We start from the raw sequence: 18793 nt of genomic DNA, 5'->3' as shown, positions 1-18793 counted from the left end.
TTTGTCATACAAGTGTGCTATCTGCTTGTTTTGATGCCTGCAATACTAATGTTACAAGGCCTTCAGTTTATTGTGACCTCTTTACAATATGCTACCTATGGCTGATGTATGTATTTAAATAATAATCAATTGTTCATCCTGGACTTACAAAATATGTTGAAATAATTTGAGACTGGTTAAAATAGTTGACTCAGGGTCAATCCTTTTGTCCTATTTTGCCTGACATTGCATTCACACCATTGCACACATTCATTACATGAGTAATTCATCAGTTTCTCACTTCATATTTTCAGGTAGCCCAGAATGTGTTAAGTTGTTGATTCAGTCAGGAGCTGATCCTTGTGCATCTGTTCCTGTGGGTAGTAGTTTGATTCTAAACCTGACAGAGGTGGCAGTCATATTGCGTCTGCCAGACAAAGTGTGTCGTCTGCTTCAGTTGGGTGGTGCCTGCACCAGGGACAACACACTTTCTCAGCTTATTGATGAAAATGACAGAGTAGATATTATGCTACTCAGTCAAGTGACTCACTTTAGGAATCTGTCAAATGGTAAACCAAGCTTCCCCAAAGCAGTGACTCTGACATCTTGGTTTGATAGGTACAAAGGCCCATATACCTTGTCACAGATGTGCCGCATTTTAATAAGGAGATTACTTCCCCAGGGCACTTCATCAGTGGATACTCTCCCTCTACCTCCAGTTCTCAAAGAATACATTAAGTTTGAAATTCTGTGATAGGAGCTCAGAATTAGACTTGTTTTCATCATTTTGATACCAGAATTAGTGTGCTTGCATATGGGAATAGATTCCAGAGTGAGGGCATGTTGAATATTTAAATAAATAAAGTCATATGTTTTACAGACTTATATTTCATTCTTTAACATTTCTTGAAGTTCCCTGAAAAAACACCTATTATCCCACCACATTATAAAGTCTTGTGCATACAAGGTGTCAGTTGTTTTCTCATTGCAGTTTACAAAATTCTTAGCAATGTGGAAAAATCTTCACAACAAAATGGAAAATCCAACAGGCTAGTAAATGTCAATGTTTTAAATAAATCTCCCTCCTTTGGTTAAATGTTTTTAGTGTAGCTTTTGTCTAGTTATTAATAAACAGATGGCATATGTCTTAAAAGATGCATTAAATAAGTATAAAGTTTAATAGAGTGTGCCTTCTGACATGCACACACACTGTAGGTGGTTAAAAATACTCATATAGATTATTGGTTCATAAAATGAAGTCCTATAATGAGTTGGAGATGTATACTTCTTTTTGAAATATGTTACCCAGTCATAATACAAAATGATTATGACATTACCTTGCAATACCAGACCTCACTAGCAAAATTTAGCTATAAAAAGCCAAAAGATGCGTGAACTCCCTTTAGACAGAGGGATTAATGTCAAATCCCAACGATATTCCACTTGATACGTCACTCATGCTAGACAGAGCATTCTCTTTTAGAGATCTCGCAAAAGCTGTTTTAAAGTGGTACCTTTTCATATTGGGAGCAAGTTTGATTAGTTTTCCCATACAAGGGAAGTATACTCATCAATATTTCTGCCTTTTTCTCATTCTTTTCTATCTGAGACAAAGTTTTTGTCTATATTAGAACCTAACTTTATTATCCAATATTCACCATGTTGGTTACCAGCCAAGTTCTAGTATGTTTATTCTAATAATGTGTCCTTGACCTATTCTATGATTTCTGACACTGACTGGCATACATTACAGAATAGAAAGTTAATGCATGTACAGTGATTATGATTGGCATTTGTTTTCTTCATTAGCATCCACTCCGTGATATGTTCACATGATGCTTGACTTGTGTAATGTGTTTATGCTGTCTGTAGTTTCAGACAATGAACAGGAATAAGTGTTTTAAATGGCTGAGGATGTCTGGAATGTTGGGGGGGTGTCAAGCCATACACATGACGTCTGTGCATTGAGATAAAATAATATCTAAATAAAACATTCAGAATAAAGAGAAGGTGAAGAATCATCCAGACAGAGAGGTCACCATTGGTATTGCTGTCAGTGCCACCTAAGTAAACCAGTGTCATCTGGTGGAAACATTGAAGGCAGAGAGCTCACTGTGCAGAATAAAGTTTGGTGCATCGTTTCAGCCAATGGTTTGCACACAGCCCCAGCTCCATCAACCAGAAAAGATATTTTTGGTGCTACCTTGAGGACCAATTCTGAATTGGCATAGCAGCCCTAGACCTATAATGACAACATGGCCTTGGCTGATGCAGGGGGTGGGAACTGCTTACAGCGATATAATATGCACTAACCCAACCCAGCATCATGAACTTGGTACCTAAAGGAAAGAAACTATGGCCCTGTTCTTTCAAAACTGGACTTGGTCATCAGATAGATACACATCAGTCACAATCAACACTGAATATAATAAAACCTAATGTCATGTTTCCCGACCCCGCATTAGAACACTTACAATCAACACTGAATATAATAAAGCCTAATATCACGTATCCCATCCTGGCATTAGAACACTTACAATCAACACTGAATATAATAAAGCCTAATATCACGTATCCCATTCTGGCATTAGAACACTTACAATCAACACTAAATACAATAAAGCCTAATATCACGTATCCCATTCTGGCATTAGAACACTTACAATCAACACTGAATATGATAAAGCCTAATATCACGTTTCCCATCCTGGCATTAGAACACTTACAATCAACACTGAATATAATAAAGCCTAATATCACGTATCCCATCCTGGCATTAGAACACTTACAATCAACACTAAATATAATAAAGCCTAATATCACGTATCCCATCCTGGCATTAGAACACTTACAATCAACACTGAATATAATAAAGCCTAATATCACGTATCCCATCCTGGCATTAGAACACTTACAATCGACACTAAATATAATAAAGCCTAATATCATGTATCCCATCCTGGCATTAGAACACTGGCATCAACATTGAAGAACTCGTCCAATAAGGTACCATGATGGAACCCATGTTGCTCCATTGCCAGCATAGTGCCATGGTGCCCTGTTGATATTGTATACCCTAGTTGGTCTATAGTCATACACTGGACCACACCTGTTATGGATCCATCTCAGTAAATTGCCCTCATTGACTAATGTCAATCAGTTCCAAGATGGCCTGTCATGATTTAGACTTTGGTACCAGCTGCTGGATACCATTACAAAGAAGACTTGGCCTTTCTTGAATCAGTCAAGGAAGTTCTTGTGTGCTATCACCAAACTTTTGCCAGTCTGCTCCTGCTCTGTCATTTGTGATGTGCAATGTCTCCAAATATGGCAATCTCATGGCAAAAAAAGACCAACCCACCTTCTAACAATTACGTCAGTCAAGACTAATTACTGCATTGCATAGAGGCCCAAATATCAACAGACAGCAACAATTACCACCCAACACTAAGGCCCAAGTATCAACAGACAGCAACAATTACCATCCAACACAAACAAAATGTTATGTAATGTCCTTTATTCATTTAAAGGCCTCAACTGTTGACAGTCCTATCAGGGCTGGGAAAGTCAAAACCATCAACAGTATGAACCAGCTATAAGCACTTAAGTAACTCAAAGCAGTTAGTTAGAATGTTTTTGCTGTATGTTTGATCTGGTCTGCAATCATCCAGCAAGTGGAACATAACCTAGCTTTGCCCAATGTAATGCCTGCTGGCCATGATTGGGAATCAGCTTCATGGATAATGTGTTGTGAAAAGTTCAGTACAACATACATTTGCTTATGCCATAACAAGAAGAGATGTATTGCTCTCCATTTCTGCCTCCTCAAAGAGCATCACAAGAATGCAGCCATTGTCATTTACATTGCTCATCAGTGGTTGTGTGGAGAAAGTTGGCAAGCAGGGTCTATAGAGACAAATCTCACACGGGCTCATTGTCATATACCTCAGCAACCATTTCAGAAAAGAGAGAGCCGAAAAACAGGAAGATACCCCTAGGGCATACCAACAAGGAAGCAATCCTAAAGCCCTATACTCATTTAAAACTACAGTTGTCAAAGGCCAACAATGACAAGAAGCTGGAAGAGTGGGATCATTTTTGCCCTAGTTTCTTTCCACACAAGCCTCATTCCTGAGAAAAAAAATAATACAATTCTCAAGCTGGCTATTTTGTTATGAATTGGGAAAGACTTTGCCACATTGATCTTGGATCCTACAAGTCACAAAATTACATTGAACACCCCTTCCCCAATGTCCAGGGTTCCATTTGCTATTGACATTTCAAAAGGTCCAATCAAAGCCAATGTCCTGCAGCATAAAATAGACAATCTTCTCATGGAAAGAGACGTAGAGATTGTTCAGAACACAAAGTCATTGAGATTTTACTCCAGACTTCTTTGGAACTAAAGGCTACTGCACATGTACATTTTGGCCAGCCATAAAATTGAGCCCTCTCAACCTTTTTATACAGGCACTATGGTTCAGAATGGAGGTGACATAATCAGTTCACTGTCAGGGATACGGCATACCAGTTCACTGTTAGGGATATGGCATACCAGTTCACTGTTAGGGATACAGCATACCAGTTCACTGTCATCAGAGATATGGCATACCAGTACACTGTCAGAGATACTAGTACACTGTCAGGGATATGGCATGCCAGTTCACCATCAGGGATACGGCATACCAGTTCACTGTCAGGGATACGGCATACCAGTTCACTGTCAGGGATATGGCATATTAGTTCACTGTCAGGGATACGGCATACCAGTTCACTGTCAGGGATACAGCATACCAGTTCACTGTCAGGGATACGGCATACTAGTTCACTGTCAGAGATATGGCATACCAGTTCACTGTCAGGGATATGGCATACCAGTTCACTGTCAGGGATATGGCATACCAGTTCACTGTCATTAGAGATATGGCATACCAGTACACTGTCAGGGATATGGCATACCAGTTCACTGTCAGGGATACAGTATACCAGTTCAGGGCAGTGCCTCATCTCAGCATCACTCTTGGGCCTTCATGAGAATTAGGGGCAAAAGTAGTGTCTCCCTTCAAAACCATTGTGGAGTCCATGTCTTCTTGCTATCTGGACAAAATACTACAATAACACCATGTTAATTACATTCCAAGTCCAGGTAAAATTCGCTTGTTTCATTCACATTCCTCTTTGATCTCCATAGTGCAAGATATCAACATCCAGGGTCAACTGTTCTTGCAAATGACTATGTTGTCTCAGTGATGTCCGAAGCTTTGCTTACTAGAACAAATAGACCTGGTTTCCAAATCCATGAGGTTATATCTTAGCAAATGGGTGAATTCATTTGGCTTACAGTAGGTGTTCTCTAAACAAAACTAGGGATGAGAGCCTGGTGGGCTAGTTTGCCCACATCCTGACATTAGTTTGGGAGCTAGCAGATTACGTCACATTTCCAGGTGGACCTGTAGTAATGGCAGATAGAATAAGCTAATCCAAACTGAATGGTTGATTAACCCTAAGTATTCATTTGAATCTGTACTTACTGGGACTGACCACCTATGGATATATGTACACAGATGGGAGTATATATGACAAAATAAAAACCTCTTTGACCTTCTGGCAAATTTTGTCCTGAAATAACTGAAGGTTTTGGCCCTCAATCCCCCAAAAAAAATCTACTGTAGATTCTGACAGGGGTGATTAAGGCCCCAGTTGAATCACTTCTTACAAAACCTGATTCCTTGTTGCAGTACCTGTAGCAGGCAGAATCAATGAGTCACATGCTGTGTTAGTTGATCCAGCTATCTACAATTCTGTTCTGATGGTTTGATTTCACTCATGATAGCCCCTACTTTCATTGCCAAAAACAGGCTCCTGCTAATGAGCAATCAATCCTTTGTTGAGAAACTACTTTTTTCATAGGACCATTTGCCTGAAAGGTCATCTACCAGACCCAGTGAGGCTTGGAAGTAGCACCTGAAATTAACTGACTAGATGTGAAGAGGGAGATCTTGTTTATTTCTACCATTGAAAGAAGGAAACTGTCAATATGTCAGCTCAGGCTCTGTAATCTTTTATGCAATGGGCTATTCACTCTGTACATACAAAATGACCCATGATGAAATGATTGATAGTACATTGCAGCTCATGAGGTTAGGTCTGTAACCATAAGCATAACATACAGGGGGCAATTCTTCACTAACAAGCATTTTATAAGTTGTGGGATAGAGAGGAGAGATGATGATCTCGAAATTTTAATTCCAGGACTCAAAGGACTCTGTCTGAGTTGCTAGGACTTAAAGCAGTAGTATAGCAGGCTGCCTTATGACGTCATTTAACAATTTCTCATTGTTGCTACCTGTCAACTTTCCTGTCATTGATGCAGCTTTTCAACTTTTCCTCCTTTCCTCTTATATATATATATATATATATATATATATATATATATATATATATATATATATATATATATATATATATATATATATAACATTGGAAGCTGTTTTGTGTACTCTGGGGAACTCTTCTCCTAAGGTATTATGATTTGGTAATATATTTCAAGACGAAATCAATTTTAGTGCAAAATATGTTTCTTCAATAATATCTGATCATATTAAAGATAAGTGCTCCAAACCTCTATGCAGTTAAATTCCACTAACAGAGTACACATTTCAGGTTCTCAAGTAACTAAAATATGGACAGGATTTAAAACCAATCTCTCCATGCAAAGGGAGAGTACTCTTGTCTAATCCCACCTATTTAGGAAGACAGCTTTTGTTTTTTTCTGAAGGTAAATTGCATGGTAACAGTTATAGGGGGTTTCACGGTTACAATGGAGTTACTGATCATAACACCTAAAATTACCTCCCTTAGCTCCAATGCGCATGCCCACAAAAACATTTCAGTTCTGGATAGTTCACCATTCTACACTTGGTTAGCAAAAATAAGGTCAACAATGGAAGGAATATTAGCTGTACTACAGATCATTATGGTTAAACCAATGAATCAATTATATATGTCAAAATTATTTTGTTCATACTAGGAGAATAATTATATACATTAAATCAGATAATTAGATTCAGTGTCCATACTTACATTATATCAGATAATGAAATAATATTTACTTTCCATACTTAAATGATATCAAATAATTAAATTAAATACACTGTCATACCTGATAATATTGATTCATTATCCATAATTTCAGATACATTTGTAGGAACATTTCACTTTGCTCTCCAATTTTAAACATTGCATATTTTTGGCTGTATAACTTTAACAAAAACAATCTCAAGAATTTGAATTTTTCATATGTTGATATATCCTTGTTTTTTCAGTTACTTTCGCAAGGCTAATAGTTCGTTTATAACACAAGTTAAGAAAGTTATAAGACAAGTTCAATAAGACAATTATAACATGACTTCAGTATATCAGCTGATTTGTAATACTGAATATTTTAAACCAGAAAAGTTTTCTTTAACAAAATGGAATGCATCTTTTTAATGTATTCAGAGGAACTTAACAAAGCAATGATTACTTAGCTACCTTAAAGATAAAGGAGTGTAATTAATGCAGACTGAAAATGTATTCATATTTGGGTGTAAATATTGTCCAATATTCAGATTAAATAATATGCCCAATGACGTTTTTTCTTTGTTTCATTTTCTTTTTGACTTTTGAAATGTCAAGTATTGGACGGTACATGCAATAACTTTCAGCATGATTTTTCTATGCTTATGCTGACACGTAATAACTCTCAAATTTGCAGGGGTCTTTAGACAAAATTTCTGATTGTCACCAGCAAATTCATCTAGAACAGCCTTCTTAAAATTAGTTTAATTCTGTTTAACTTTCCTTGCATCAAAATATGTAAGATTTAAAGATCCAATTATTTTACAGATTCCGTCATATTACTGGTTTGCCTTTAAAATCAATATTGATCCACATGACCGGATGTACAGTTGCAAACAGTATGATTTAAAAAAGAGACTGCTTGTACAAACATGCTCTACAAGTCAATAATAATGTGATACTCACAAATATTCATATTTGTTGTCTTTATCTATCAGTCACTCTATCTTAGTATCATTTTATACTCATTTTTTAACCAGAAGTATGTTTATGTAATATATGTATGCGAACACACATTCATTCAAGAATATACATACCCATGCACCAGATGAAAGGAGACAGACATACATACAGACAGACAGGCATATAAGTGAGAGCCACAAATGTCCTATACATGCATAGCATGTCTAACATCGATATTTCTCCAAATTGTATACTCTAAAATTTCCAACCGTTAAAGGAAATAAAATTAAAATGATCATCAAGGAGACTCGTTCAAGCATGGTTGACATATGTACATTTTGAAAAATATAATGAACATGAATAGAAAAGCAACATTCTAAATCAATCATAAAAGAACCTTAAGAAGTTTTAATTTTTTCTCGTCATTCAACCTCCATTAACTGCTATGATTGAAGCTGTAAAAAATAGACAAGATAAATTGCAAGAACTTTTTATGCAGTGATACATTTTCGCACAATCAAATAATACAAACTAAAGCATAAGGAAGTAATGGAAAGATAATGAAGTTCTGGAATGGGCAGAGAATATTTATTTGAAAGCTGGGATCAGTGCAAGTTAGTGAAAAAAAAAAAGATGCAAAAACAATTTATCAAATATTGATAGAATTTCTTTTTAAGACAGTGAGATATCGATCCTGCTTGCATAATGTGAGCGGTCTGTCACATTTTCTTGATCTACATCTGCCATATTAATTGACTGAACTATCCGGAAGTGAGTTGCACTGATATGCACTCTGGTGTTTTCAAGGGGAGATACTAACCGTGAAACCCCCTATACTCATAATGTATTATTGTGGGTGTTTAATGGATATATATTCCATACACCAAGATATTTAAATGTGTTAAAAAATAAAGGTCATTTCTCTGCCATGGAAGAAGATTTTGCTGTATTGTACTATTCTTTGCCATAAACTTCTTCAAATTTAATCCAGATATCAAAGGTAAAAGGAAAAAGTTTTGTTAGACACCATTGAAAGGACTTCAACACTTGGACCCTGAAATTGCTATAGTATCTGTTTTCAGAATGGTCAAACTTTAAAATAAATCATGAGAAAACAGAAGTTATATGGTTAGGGCATTTCGAGAATGTGGAACCAAATTAAACTAATTATTGAAATGTTTTTGAAGTTTTAAGAATGCATTACAAAATGAGTTCAGCTTTTATTATCAATTTGTTTTTGTGTTTAAACAAAAAAACAGAAAATCATAGGTTGTTGGTCGTTCATAAGTTTGTCAATGATGTGTAGACTAACTCTAATTAAATCAGCAATGGTGTCTATTCTATTTTATCCACACAATGTCCTTCCAAAAGAAGTGATAAATGATATACAAAAATTGTATTTTGCTCAATTTTTTGGTTTAAATCAGACTATTGACTGCAGAATCAAGTCACTGGGCAGTAGATGCTTCACAATATGATGTAATACACTTTTAAATCAAAAGTAAGGAACAGTGACCAAAATTTTGTGTTCTCTTAGAGTCTGCATATAGTTCATTTCTTAGTATTTCTGCAGATGCAAATTGATACATTGGATGCCTCATCTGAGGTACTACAGCTTTTAAATGAGCCATACTGCCTTTGGCAGCTTTTTCTTTAAAATTGCCTATGAATATTCTCCTTTCATGCAGCGAGATCAAGAGCACAGATTACTGGTACAGACCTCTAAATGCTTATTTGAATATTTTGAATGTTTGATCACCAAATACGTGACAGGAATTTCAGTCTAAGGGGCTACTCCCTAATAAAATACACAAAAATTGTGTGTAGATCACATGCATAGAAGTTCTGATTCTGAGAAGCAATTGTCCTATCCAATACGTAATGAAGGGTTATTATTCTCAAATCACTAAGCATCAAAGTCGAGATGGTTTATTGTGAACACCAACCCAGCTTTCAAAAATCAAAATACCCATTGAAATATTCCTCATCTTAAGTCACAGTATAAAATGTTATGTTCACCTTGAGAAATTCAGTCTTAACTTTAAACGATATTTAAAGTTATATCACATCTGTGTTTAAAGATTGGGTGAAATAATACGATGCATACCACCCAAACTATGTACTGATGGTCATTGTGAAATGATAAAATGTAAAATAGTCAAAAAATAGAGTCCACTCTGCCCCTAAGATTAACCAAGACAACAAAAAATATTGGTATTGTCCTTTATTCAACTTTGACCCTTCATAAACAAAAATGGAATAATGGTATTAATGTTTTGTATTCGAGACTGGATGATAGCATCAGTAATAGTAATTTGTAGGATTAAAATGTTGCAATAGATGCTGATGTTGCTAAAGAATGCTCAAGTGATGATGGAATTTAAGCAGTTTGTGTGGACTGACAGCAATGATGAAAGATATTCATATACATTAAAAAACATCATACACCCAATATAGGAATATGAGAAATTGCAATGCTTATAGGACACTCTAAGTAATTCAGATGATGATATTAATTACATTAAAACATACTTACAGCAATTGCATTAAGACATACAGGGCACTTATAGCAATTGCATTAAGACTTATAGGGCACTTAAAGCAATTGCATTAAGACATACAGGGCACTTATAGCAATTGCATTAAGACATACAGGGCATATAGCAATTGCATTAAGACTTACAGGGCACTTATAGCAATTGCATTAAGACTTACAGGGCACTTATAGCAGCTCAGATATTTGCATTCTGATTTACAATGTACTCTTAGCAGCTCTGATCATGACTTAGCATTAAGACAGGTTGGCATTGTGATTTACAGGGTACTTGAATGTTAGCATTAAAGGGAACTATTATTGGCTCAGATATTGACATTAAGGTTTTCAGGGTACTTGCTGCAGCTCAGATGTTTCATTAAAAATTACAGGGTACTCAAAGTAGCTCAGATATAGCATTAAACATTACAGGGTACTCCTAGATGCTCCGATGTTGGCTTTAAGACTTACAAGGTACTAGTAATAACTCTGGTGTTGGCATAATGACTTGCAGGGAACTCTCAGTAGCTCAAATGGTGGTATTTAGGCATACAGGATACTATTAGTGGTTTAGATGATGCCTTTAGATGGTCTTTGAGTTGGAGAAAATAGATGAACAGAAAGAAAATCACCAACTTTGGATGTGCTGAAATTAAGAATCAAACCTGGGACTGTTTAGGTACAAAGCAAAATACTTTTTGCTCCTCAGACACAGAATGGGCTATTCTGAATGACGTATTCTCTGCCATGTTGCAACAACACTGCCTTGTGGACCAGTTTAACAGTGCAGAAACCACAATGTTTCACCCTGTTTTTATCAGAGTTTGAAAAAGAAAAATATGTTCTGGCACTGAGTAATCTGTGTCAATATTAATAATGAAAAACTTATGACAACCAAACAGCCAACAGATGGATAGCTCTAATGACAGACTGATGGACATATCAAGATACATGTAGATAGATACAAAGTATCTTGACCGTTCCAGTAGCCTAAGTGGTTTGAGCATCCGCTATGGATGCAGGAGGTCACAGATTCAATCCCCAGTCAAGTCATACCAAGGGTTTATAAAAACAGTACTTCTAGCTGCTGCCTTGCTTGGCACTCAGCATTAAGAGATTATTGTTAGGACTGGTTGGCCTGGTGTCAAGATAATGTGATTGGGTGGGTCACAATGCCACATGTTTGTGGCATGATGCCCCAGTGATAGACATCACTATAAACTGCCACACTGCAGACATTGTAGTGATATGATTAAAATTGTTAAAGCAACATTAAAATTCCAAGAACATGCACATACACAAATTAGCTTCATAAACAGTTCATTTTTCTAAGAAGACAATATGCTTGTATGTTAGTGTCATGGGGAGAAAACTCCCTGACTTCTCTGAATGGACTGGTTTATATTGGTCATTAAAAAAAAGATCAACTAGTTTTGTCAAATGTATCATTTATTTGATCTCATCACACCATTACATAAGTCCTGTCACTTTGATATATTACAAATCACATGTATATCTATGTAACTAGATTTGTCATATAGAAGCACTGCAGAAACACACTGCAAAACAATATAGTAACTTGGCAACTGATAAAGGGTATCAAAACACTGTGTTTAACTGGATCCCAAAAGATGTTTCACAACTGCATATGATCTTGATTATTTAGATGGATCAAACATAAAAAATAATTTTTGTATAATAGAAACATTTTAATAATCAAGTTTTTAATAGTTTGCACAGAAACTGATATCTGGCAGAGGTCTCTTTGTTGCATAGCTAATCAATTTATAAACAATGGAAAGCAGTGATGACAATTAATTGGGGGATTCCTTATATTTTCTATGAGACCTCTCATATTCTGTATGAGACCTTCATAAATGTTTTTGGTAGATATAGGATATGTTATAGAAAGATCTTCACTTGGTTTCTATTTGTACAGTCTTATCACAATATATTATGAATACCATGTTAGTATCACAAGGACTTTAGGGGAAACATATCAAGCTAGCTATAGTTATAACAGCAAGTAATGCAACACTTTGCTGAACAAACATTTTTGGTATAAACTAATTGAGCAAATATTACAAACTGTTAACATTATTACCATTTCTCTTGCTGCAAATAAATAAGTCTCACTTAGGTTAATTTATGTTTTAACTGTCTGTTTTATAATGGAAGACATTGGTAATACATACAGGGGGCACTCACCAGTTAATATGTACTTTTGAGAGAGTGACATATGTAAGGTAACATAGTTCGCATTTAAAACATGCACATTGGAGAGAATGTTGGCATACCTCTATGCTACATTAATGTAATGTGGATGATATTTCTTTGGATATTGTACTTTTGGAAATTTTACATGATTTAAGCAAACTGCTAACTAAAATGACTGCTCCCTTGTGTTAAAAAATCAGCCTGAATTAGTCTAAAGTACACTATACATAGCAGCTATTAAAACAGGGAAAATGAATTTTGCCAGACTAGACAATACCAGCTTCTGAAAGTGCAATGAATGAATTACCAAATATATCAAATGTAAAAAAAGTTATTGGCTCTTTTTTTATACAATTTACCTCTGAAGTTCAGGAAGTGAAAATGACCAAGTAGAGCAAGCACTTTTATGAAAGGTGCACATCTGAAGTAAGGCCAAGCTGTATACTCTATAACCCATAGTACACCCATCAATCATACACCTAAATAAAGGGAATTAAAGGTTCTTTGAATTAAACCTAAGATATACAAGGTCTTTTTAAATAGCCAGTATAACCAGTGGAGAAAGCTGGGGAAATTCTTTTCTCTTTAAAATCCTAACATATGCAAAATACAAAACTGTAGAGCGCCACCATAATTCAGGGATACCAATGGAAAAAATGGTGTATCCATTCTCCAATTCCAGAAGCCGAAACCATTAAATATTTATGGTCAAAACAGTAATTATAAACATTAGTTTTCATTAAACTGTTTACATTTTTCTGTTCTTTTCATTTCAGCCACCACGTTCCACCTATTGCCAATCTCATCGACTGTTATCTTGTCAAGTGCCTTCTGTCTTGTATACTGAGAAACTATTCCATGTACCAGTCTATCCTATCTGTGCTAAAGTACTTTTCTTCTCTCACCAATGAAAATTCATGCATCAGCTTGATAGATGCCAGCTATCTTCAACAAGAGTGCCAATTGTCTAAGCTGGAGCAGATGATCACTCTTGAACCATGCCCACATGAACAACATTCTATAAATTTACTTCAAAAAACCAATATTTAAATTTGTCAATATGATCTGGAAAGCAGAATTTTCAGTAGAATTTCATAATCTGGGAAGGCTGGCATACTTGTGTAATATGCTTTTAAAGATATACACGAGGAAATAATAGGCACATGACATACATTATTGGCAACTGATACTCTACAACCCTCCATTCAGGTGGAGTTATAATAACAAGATTTTCAGAAGCCACTCTTGTAGCAATACTGGACATCAGATTTGCACTATTTGCATTTAGGACCAACTAGTCATGAAATCTTTTAGTGAAAATCCCATGTTGATATGACCATCCATTCAGAAGGACTATCAATACCAGGATTTTCAAGACAACCACTATGGTGGCCATACGGGATATCAGATTGGCACCATTTTTATTTAGGAACAACTAGAACTTATATGAAATCTTCTGGTGAGAACCCCATGTCAATATGACTTTGCATTCGAAAGAAGTGATAGGATTTTTTAGATGGCCACTGTAGTAACCATAGTGGATATCAAATTACAATTTTCATTTAGGACCGACTGGATTGGGCTCTCAAATTCAAATCACTATGACGGCAACATGAGGACTAGTACATTGACCTGAGGACTGCATCACTGAAACCTTTTCATACAGTAAAAGCAGTTCATATGAAAGGTAGCCTGTTGAAATGTTGGAAACTAGAAGTAAATGATGTAACAATCAAATATGTTTAAACACTCGATGGCTGTGTAGAAAAAATTTGCGTTATTAATTATTTTATAAATTCCAGGTGTCATTGTGGGCCACGAGAAATAACTCCATGAACTGGTTTTTTAAAAAGACCCCTGAACTCAGCTGTGGGATGAAATGTATGTATGGTTTCATGGCAATCCTTCAAGTAGTTTGGGAGAAGTAGCAATAACAAACTTGTGCTAATGTATAGTGACAGACAACAGACAATAGCATAAACTCTCTATATATGACCAAAGAGCAAAAAACAGAAAAAGACAGACTTCCCTAAATATATTGGGGTCCCCAAGGTTTTGTTAGATGCAACCTGTTGAAGAAAAAAAATCTGTTGCAAAAACGAAGCTCCTTTACATGTAATCAAGAGCACCCAAATCTATCTGGTTATTATAGTCTTTTTAAAATTAGTACCATTTGGTTTCCCCAAATACTCACAATATTTGCATCAAGCAAGGCTAGTAAATATATGAATTTTGAATAACATCAAAATATATCCTATAAATTACATGCTGTAAACTGAACAAACTGAAACCGATATGATTACAAAAATGCAGCTTGTTGAAAGCTTTGGGTTCAATGGACATGTTCTTTGATTTCTGAGCTGTTGGAACATCATCTAGTATAGTAATCAAGCACTATTTTGCAATACAGAATCTATGTACCATAAAATAATACCTGTCTTAAGCAGTCACCTTTAGAAAGTGAGAACAATGGCTTCTTAAATGATGTGGCTGTTTAATAGAGGTTGATTTCTATAGAACTTTTTGTTTAAAAGGATTAAAAGGTAACAGTTTACATAGTGGCTGCTTAACTGAGGTAATTTTAAATGCAAGTTTGACTGGACATACAAACTACAAAAAGGGTCACTCAGAATTTATATTTATGATTATAACAGAATATACTGAAATGGAGCATCACATGAATAAAGAGTTCCTCTTTTGTGAGCAAATAATTATTACACCAAATTGATAACAAAAAAGTGCACATTTTGCCTTATCAAAGAGACTAAAAATGAAATGGCTTGTATACAGCAACTGTCCCTCTTACCTTAATGAAGTGCCCATTTTCAGACTCTACAGACCTAAACAATGTGACCATTTTCACAGACTGTCTATATACCTAAACAAAGTGGCCATTTTCACAGTCTACATACCTAAACAAAGTGGACACTTTCACAGACTGTCTACATGCCTAAATGAAATGGCCATTTTCACAGTCTGTCTACATGCCTAAATGAAATGGCATATATTTGATGTAACAGCAAACATTATGTTGTATAAAGTGTACAAGTCTTTCATTGTTCTGTATGTAATTAACAATTACATTCATTAACAGTTAAAAAAATTAACTCTTGAACTTAATTAACAAATGTACTATAAATAGCAAGGTTAAATACTACAAAATACACCCTAAAACTATCAGAAATATGTGTATAAAATAATTTAACAAAATGTACTCAAAGAAAAACATATTAAAAATTAACTAAAAGGATGCACTCCGTATTCAAAACATATCACAGATATAAAATATTTTAATAATTAGCTGGTAAAGAATACATTTTAAGGTTGTGCAATAAATGCATCTGAATGATATATCTCCATGACAACCCTTTCATTTCAAATTGATAGAATCATTATTCACATGCTCACAGAATACTGAGAGTGAATTAATACGCAGAAACCTTTCTGACATGGAAAAGCATTATTCATTCATACTAGAAAGTTGCTTAGTTGTAACAGCAAAATACTAATATCTTTCAAATTTCAATAAACAGTATGCTTACTAACATAAATTGCTTGAAATGTTTATATTACATCAATTTTCTCATATTTCTTCTCATAAGCATTCAGCATGCAAACATCAGTTTTGTTATCTATTAAAAGTTGTTATAGTATCCTCAAACATGCTAAACATTGATATATGAGAATTTGTACATTAGTAAACAATTTATGAGCAATATTTCATACCTTATATATATATATATATATATATATATATATATATATATATATATATATACACACACACACACACACAGACAATGATTTTTAGGCTGCCTTTTTAATATAACAATGCTGGATATATATTTGGTTTCACAGAGACCAGGATACTTCTACAAAATGGACGGATTTAAAGAGCTTGCAGGAATTTGACTTAACATTGATAAATACTGCTACACCCAATTTTGTAACTACTGTTGTTTCTGTTAAACTCATCGCACACTAATAAAATAATAAACCTGACTTAAGAAAGGACAAATAAGACTCACATACTAATCTGTACAAAATGTATCTAAAAACTCATTTAACAAAGAAATAATGTTTTAATGGAGAGATTTGTTTCATCTTGGCTCCATGTATTTGTAAAAGTAAACAGAAGTGAATTTTGAAACAGTTAATGATATTAATAAATCCTGATCCAGTGCAATACCAATTCCGGCACTGAATTCAGGTCAAGTTTAAATAATTTACACAATAGTTTGAGTACATACTTTGTTTTATTACTGATGCTTATTTTGATAATTTTTTTGTTGTTGACTGAGGTCAGTTATAATACATCAATATTTTACTTGTCTCTCTCACTTATAACAGGGGCTTTTATTGTAGCAAGACAGCAGTAAAGAGAAGAGTACCATACTCAATTATTTGCCAGCAGAAACCGATAACTGACTTTATAAATTTACATCATGTGTACACTGTCAATTCAAAGTACAAATTATATTCATGATACCATCTGAAACTGCATTCAAGACTCATGTTAATATTATTTCCTCATGTGCAAAGGTGAAAATATGTTCAACATTTTCTAAAAGTCAAAGTTTATAATCTTAAAATACTGTTGAAAGATTAGGTATCTCTCTCATAAAAAGCTAAGGCATTAACAAATTCTACATTCTATGACAGCTTTATTTTGTAGCTATTCCATCCTTGCCCCAGAATTCATCTTTGCGTTTACGAGCCCTCTCATAGACTTCTGATGCAAGTGAAGAGCTAGAGGCCACAGATCTGGCAGAGAGAGACAAGACATCATCATCTCGTCTTGGCACAGGCATGCCTAGAAAAATTTGTCAATATATACATGGCAATGTATTATATACCTGACATGTAACAGGACTCCTTTCTGACTGACAATAAAATTTTCCTATTCAGACATTGGGAGAGTCTATTAGGAAACTGATGTTCAGACTTGATAAGTAATTGGTTTAACTTGAAATCATGCATGGAATTAACCTCATGTTATAATTAAGATATATAATGCAACAGGTGTCAGTCAAACTCTGCCCGAGTCTTTATAAAAGTGTAAAGCATACAAATATAACCATAGCTCCTGTCTCAACTAAGTTTTATAGTAGACCAGTCAATTCATGAGTAAACATGGATCTCACAATCATTACATGAGTCATGTTTCTTTTGATATAACATATGCATTGTTTTACCAAATGAAATATGAAATGACATTCATTCAAATATGTCTCTTACAGTACTCTGTGTCTTGTCCACTGTGCTTTCCAAATAAATTTCAAAATAATTTATCTTTGGATGAAAGCATCTTATTGGTAGCTGATACAAATCTGTCTTTTAGTGGTAATAATTTTTTAAAGAAAAAATACCTCCATCTAGGGTCCATGCAAGCTTGGGTTGACTGGATAATTTGTAAGTCTGACCGAAGCCCTCCTTAATGTCTTCGAGGGAAGGAGGATTGAATCGTTTGGCATGAGAGGAATGAGACTTGGCTCTGGCTGGAATTTCTGCTACAAGTAGAATGATAAATTACTGTGAATGATAATATCCAAGTGTCATTCAGTTTTTGTAAATTCTGCATATCTGCTACATACAATGTTAATTGTTCACTTGACAATTTGGATATTGTTAAAGTATGTTGCCATTTACCTTATAAAAAATGTTCATTGTTCATTTTATTGGCAATATTGATATATAAAGTGTTCCTTGTTCATTTATTAGCAATATATATATATAAAGCGTTCATTATTCATCTGTTGGCAATACTGAGATATAAAGTGTTTATTTCTTGCTTACTATTATTAACCTATGTTGCCATTTACCTACATAAAATTTTATGACTTTGCTTGTTTTGCTAAACTTAAAAAGTATGCTTTCAAATGTTTTGACATTTACAATTATTGTTTTGAAGGAAATAGCTTGAGGTATGCAAAATGCTTAAAAAAACTAATTTGTTTTTGTCCAGTTTTTAGTTCATAATCTACTGAAAGAAAAGCAAACAGAAAAATAAATGTAAAGCTTGTGTCAGTCTCATTAATATTA

General features: G+C 34.7%; 2 protein-coding genes across 5 annotated transcripts in view; one reads left to right on the top strand and one right to left on the bottom strand.

Annotated features, from left to right (window-relative positions):
• LOC149789092 (uncharacterized) overlaps positions 1 to 860 on the top strand; it is a 78585-nt gene extending 77725 nt beyond the window's left edge. For both annotated transcript variants that reach the window (XM_089975289.1, XM_089975290.1), the window contains exon 7: positions 294 to 860. In XM_089975289.1, the coding sequence (XP_089831415.1) occupies positions 294 to 733 (440 nt within the window). In that variant the 3' untranslated portion in view covers positions 734 to 860. The remainder of the gene's footprint in view (positions 1 to 293) is intronic.
• A 9350-nt stretch (positions 861 to 10210) lies between these two features.
• LOC149789090 (stabilizer of axonemal microtubules 6-like) overlaps positions 10211 to 18793 on the bottom strand; it is a 124474-nt gene continuing 115891 nt past the window's right edge. For 2 of the 3 annotated variants that reach the window (XM_089975288.1, XM_089975286.1), the window contains exons 15-16: positions 18121 to 18261; positions 10211 to 17564 (exon numbers count right to left, since the gene is read on the bottom strand). In XM_089975288.1, the coding sequence (XP_089831414.1) occupies positions 17416 to 17564; positions 18121 to 18261 (290 nt within the window). In that variant the 3' untranslated portion in view covers positions 10211 to 17415. The remainder of the gene's footprint in view (positions 17565 to 18120; positions 18262 to 18793) is intronic. The other variant, XM_089975287.1, reaches the window with a different exon arrangement.

Source organism: Sinohyriopsis cumingii, chromosome 11 (assembly GCF_028554795.1).
Source record: "Sinohyriopsis cumingii isolate HCF-2022 chromosome 11, ASM2855479v2, whole genome shotgun sequence".
Lineage (NCBI taxonomy): Eukaryota > Metazoa > Mollusca > Bivalvia > Unionida > Unionidae > Sinohyriopsis > Sinohyriopsis cumingii.
This window is presented reverse-complemented; position numbering and strand designations above follow the sequence as displayed.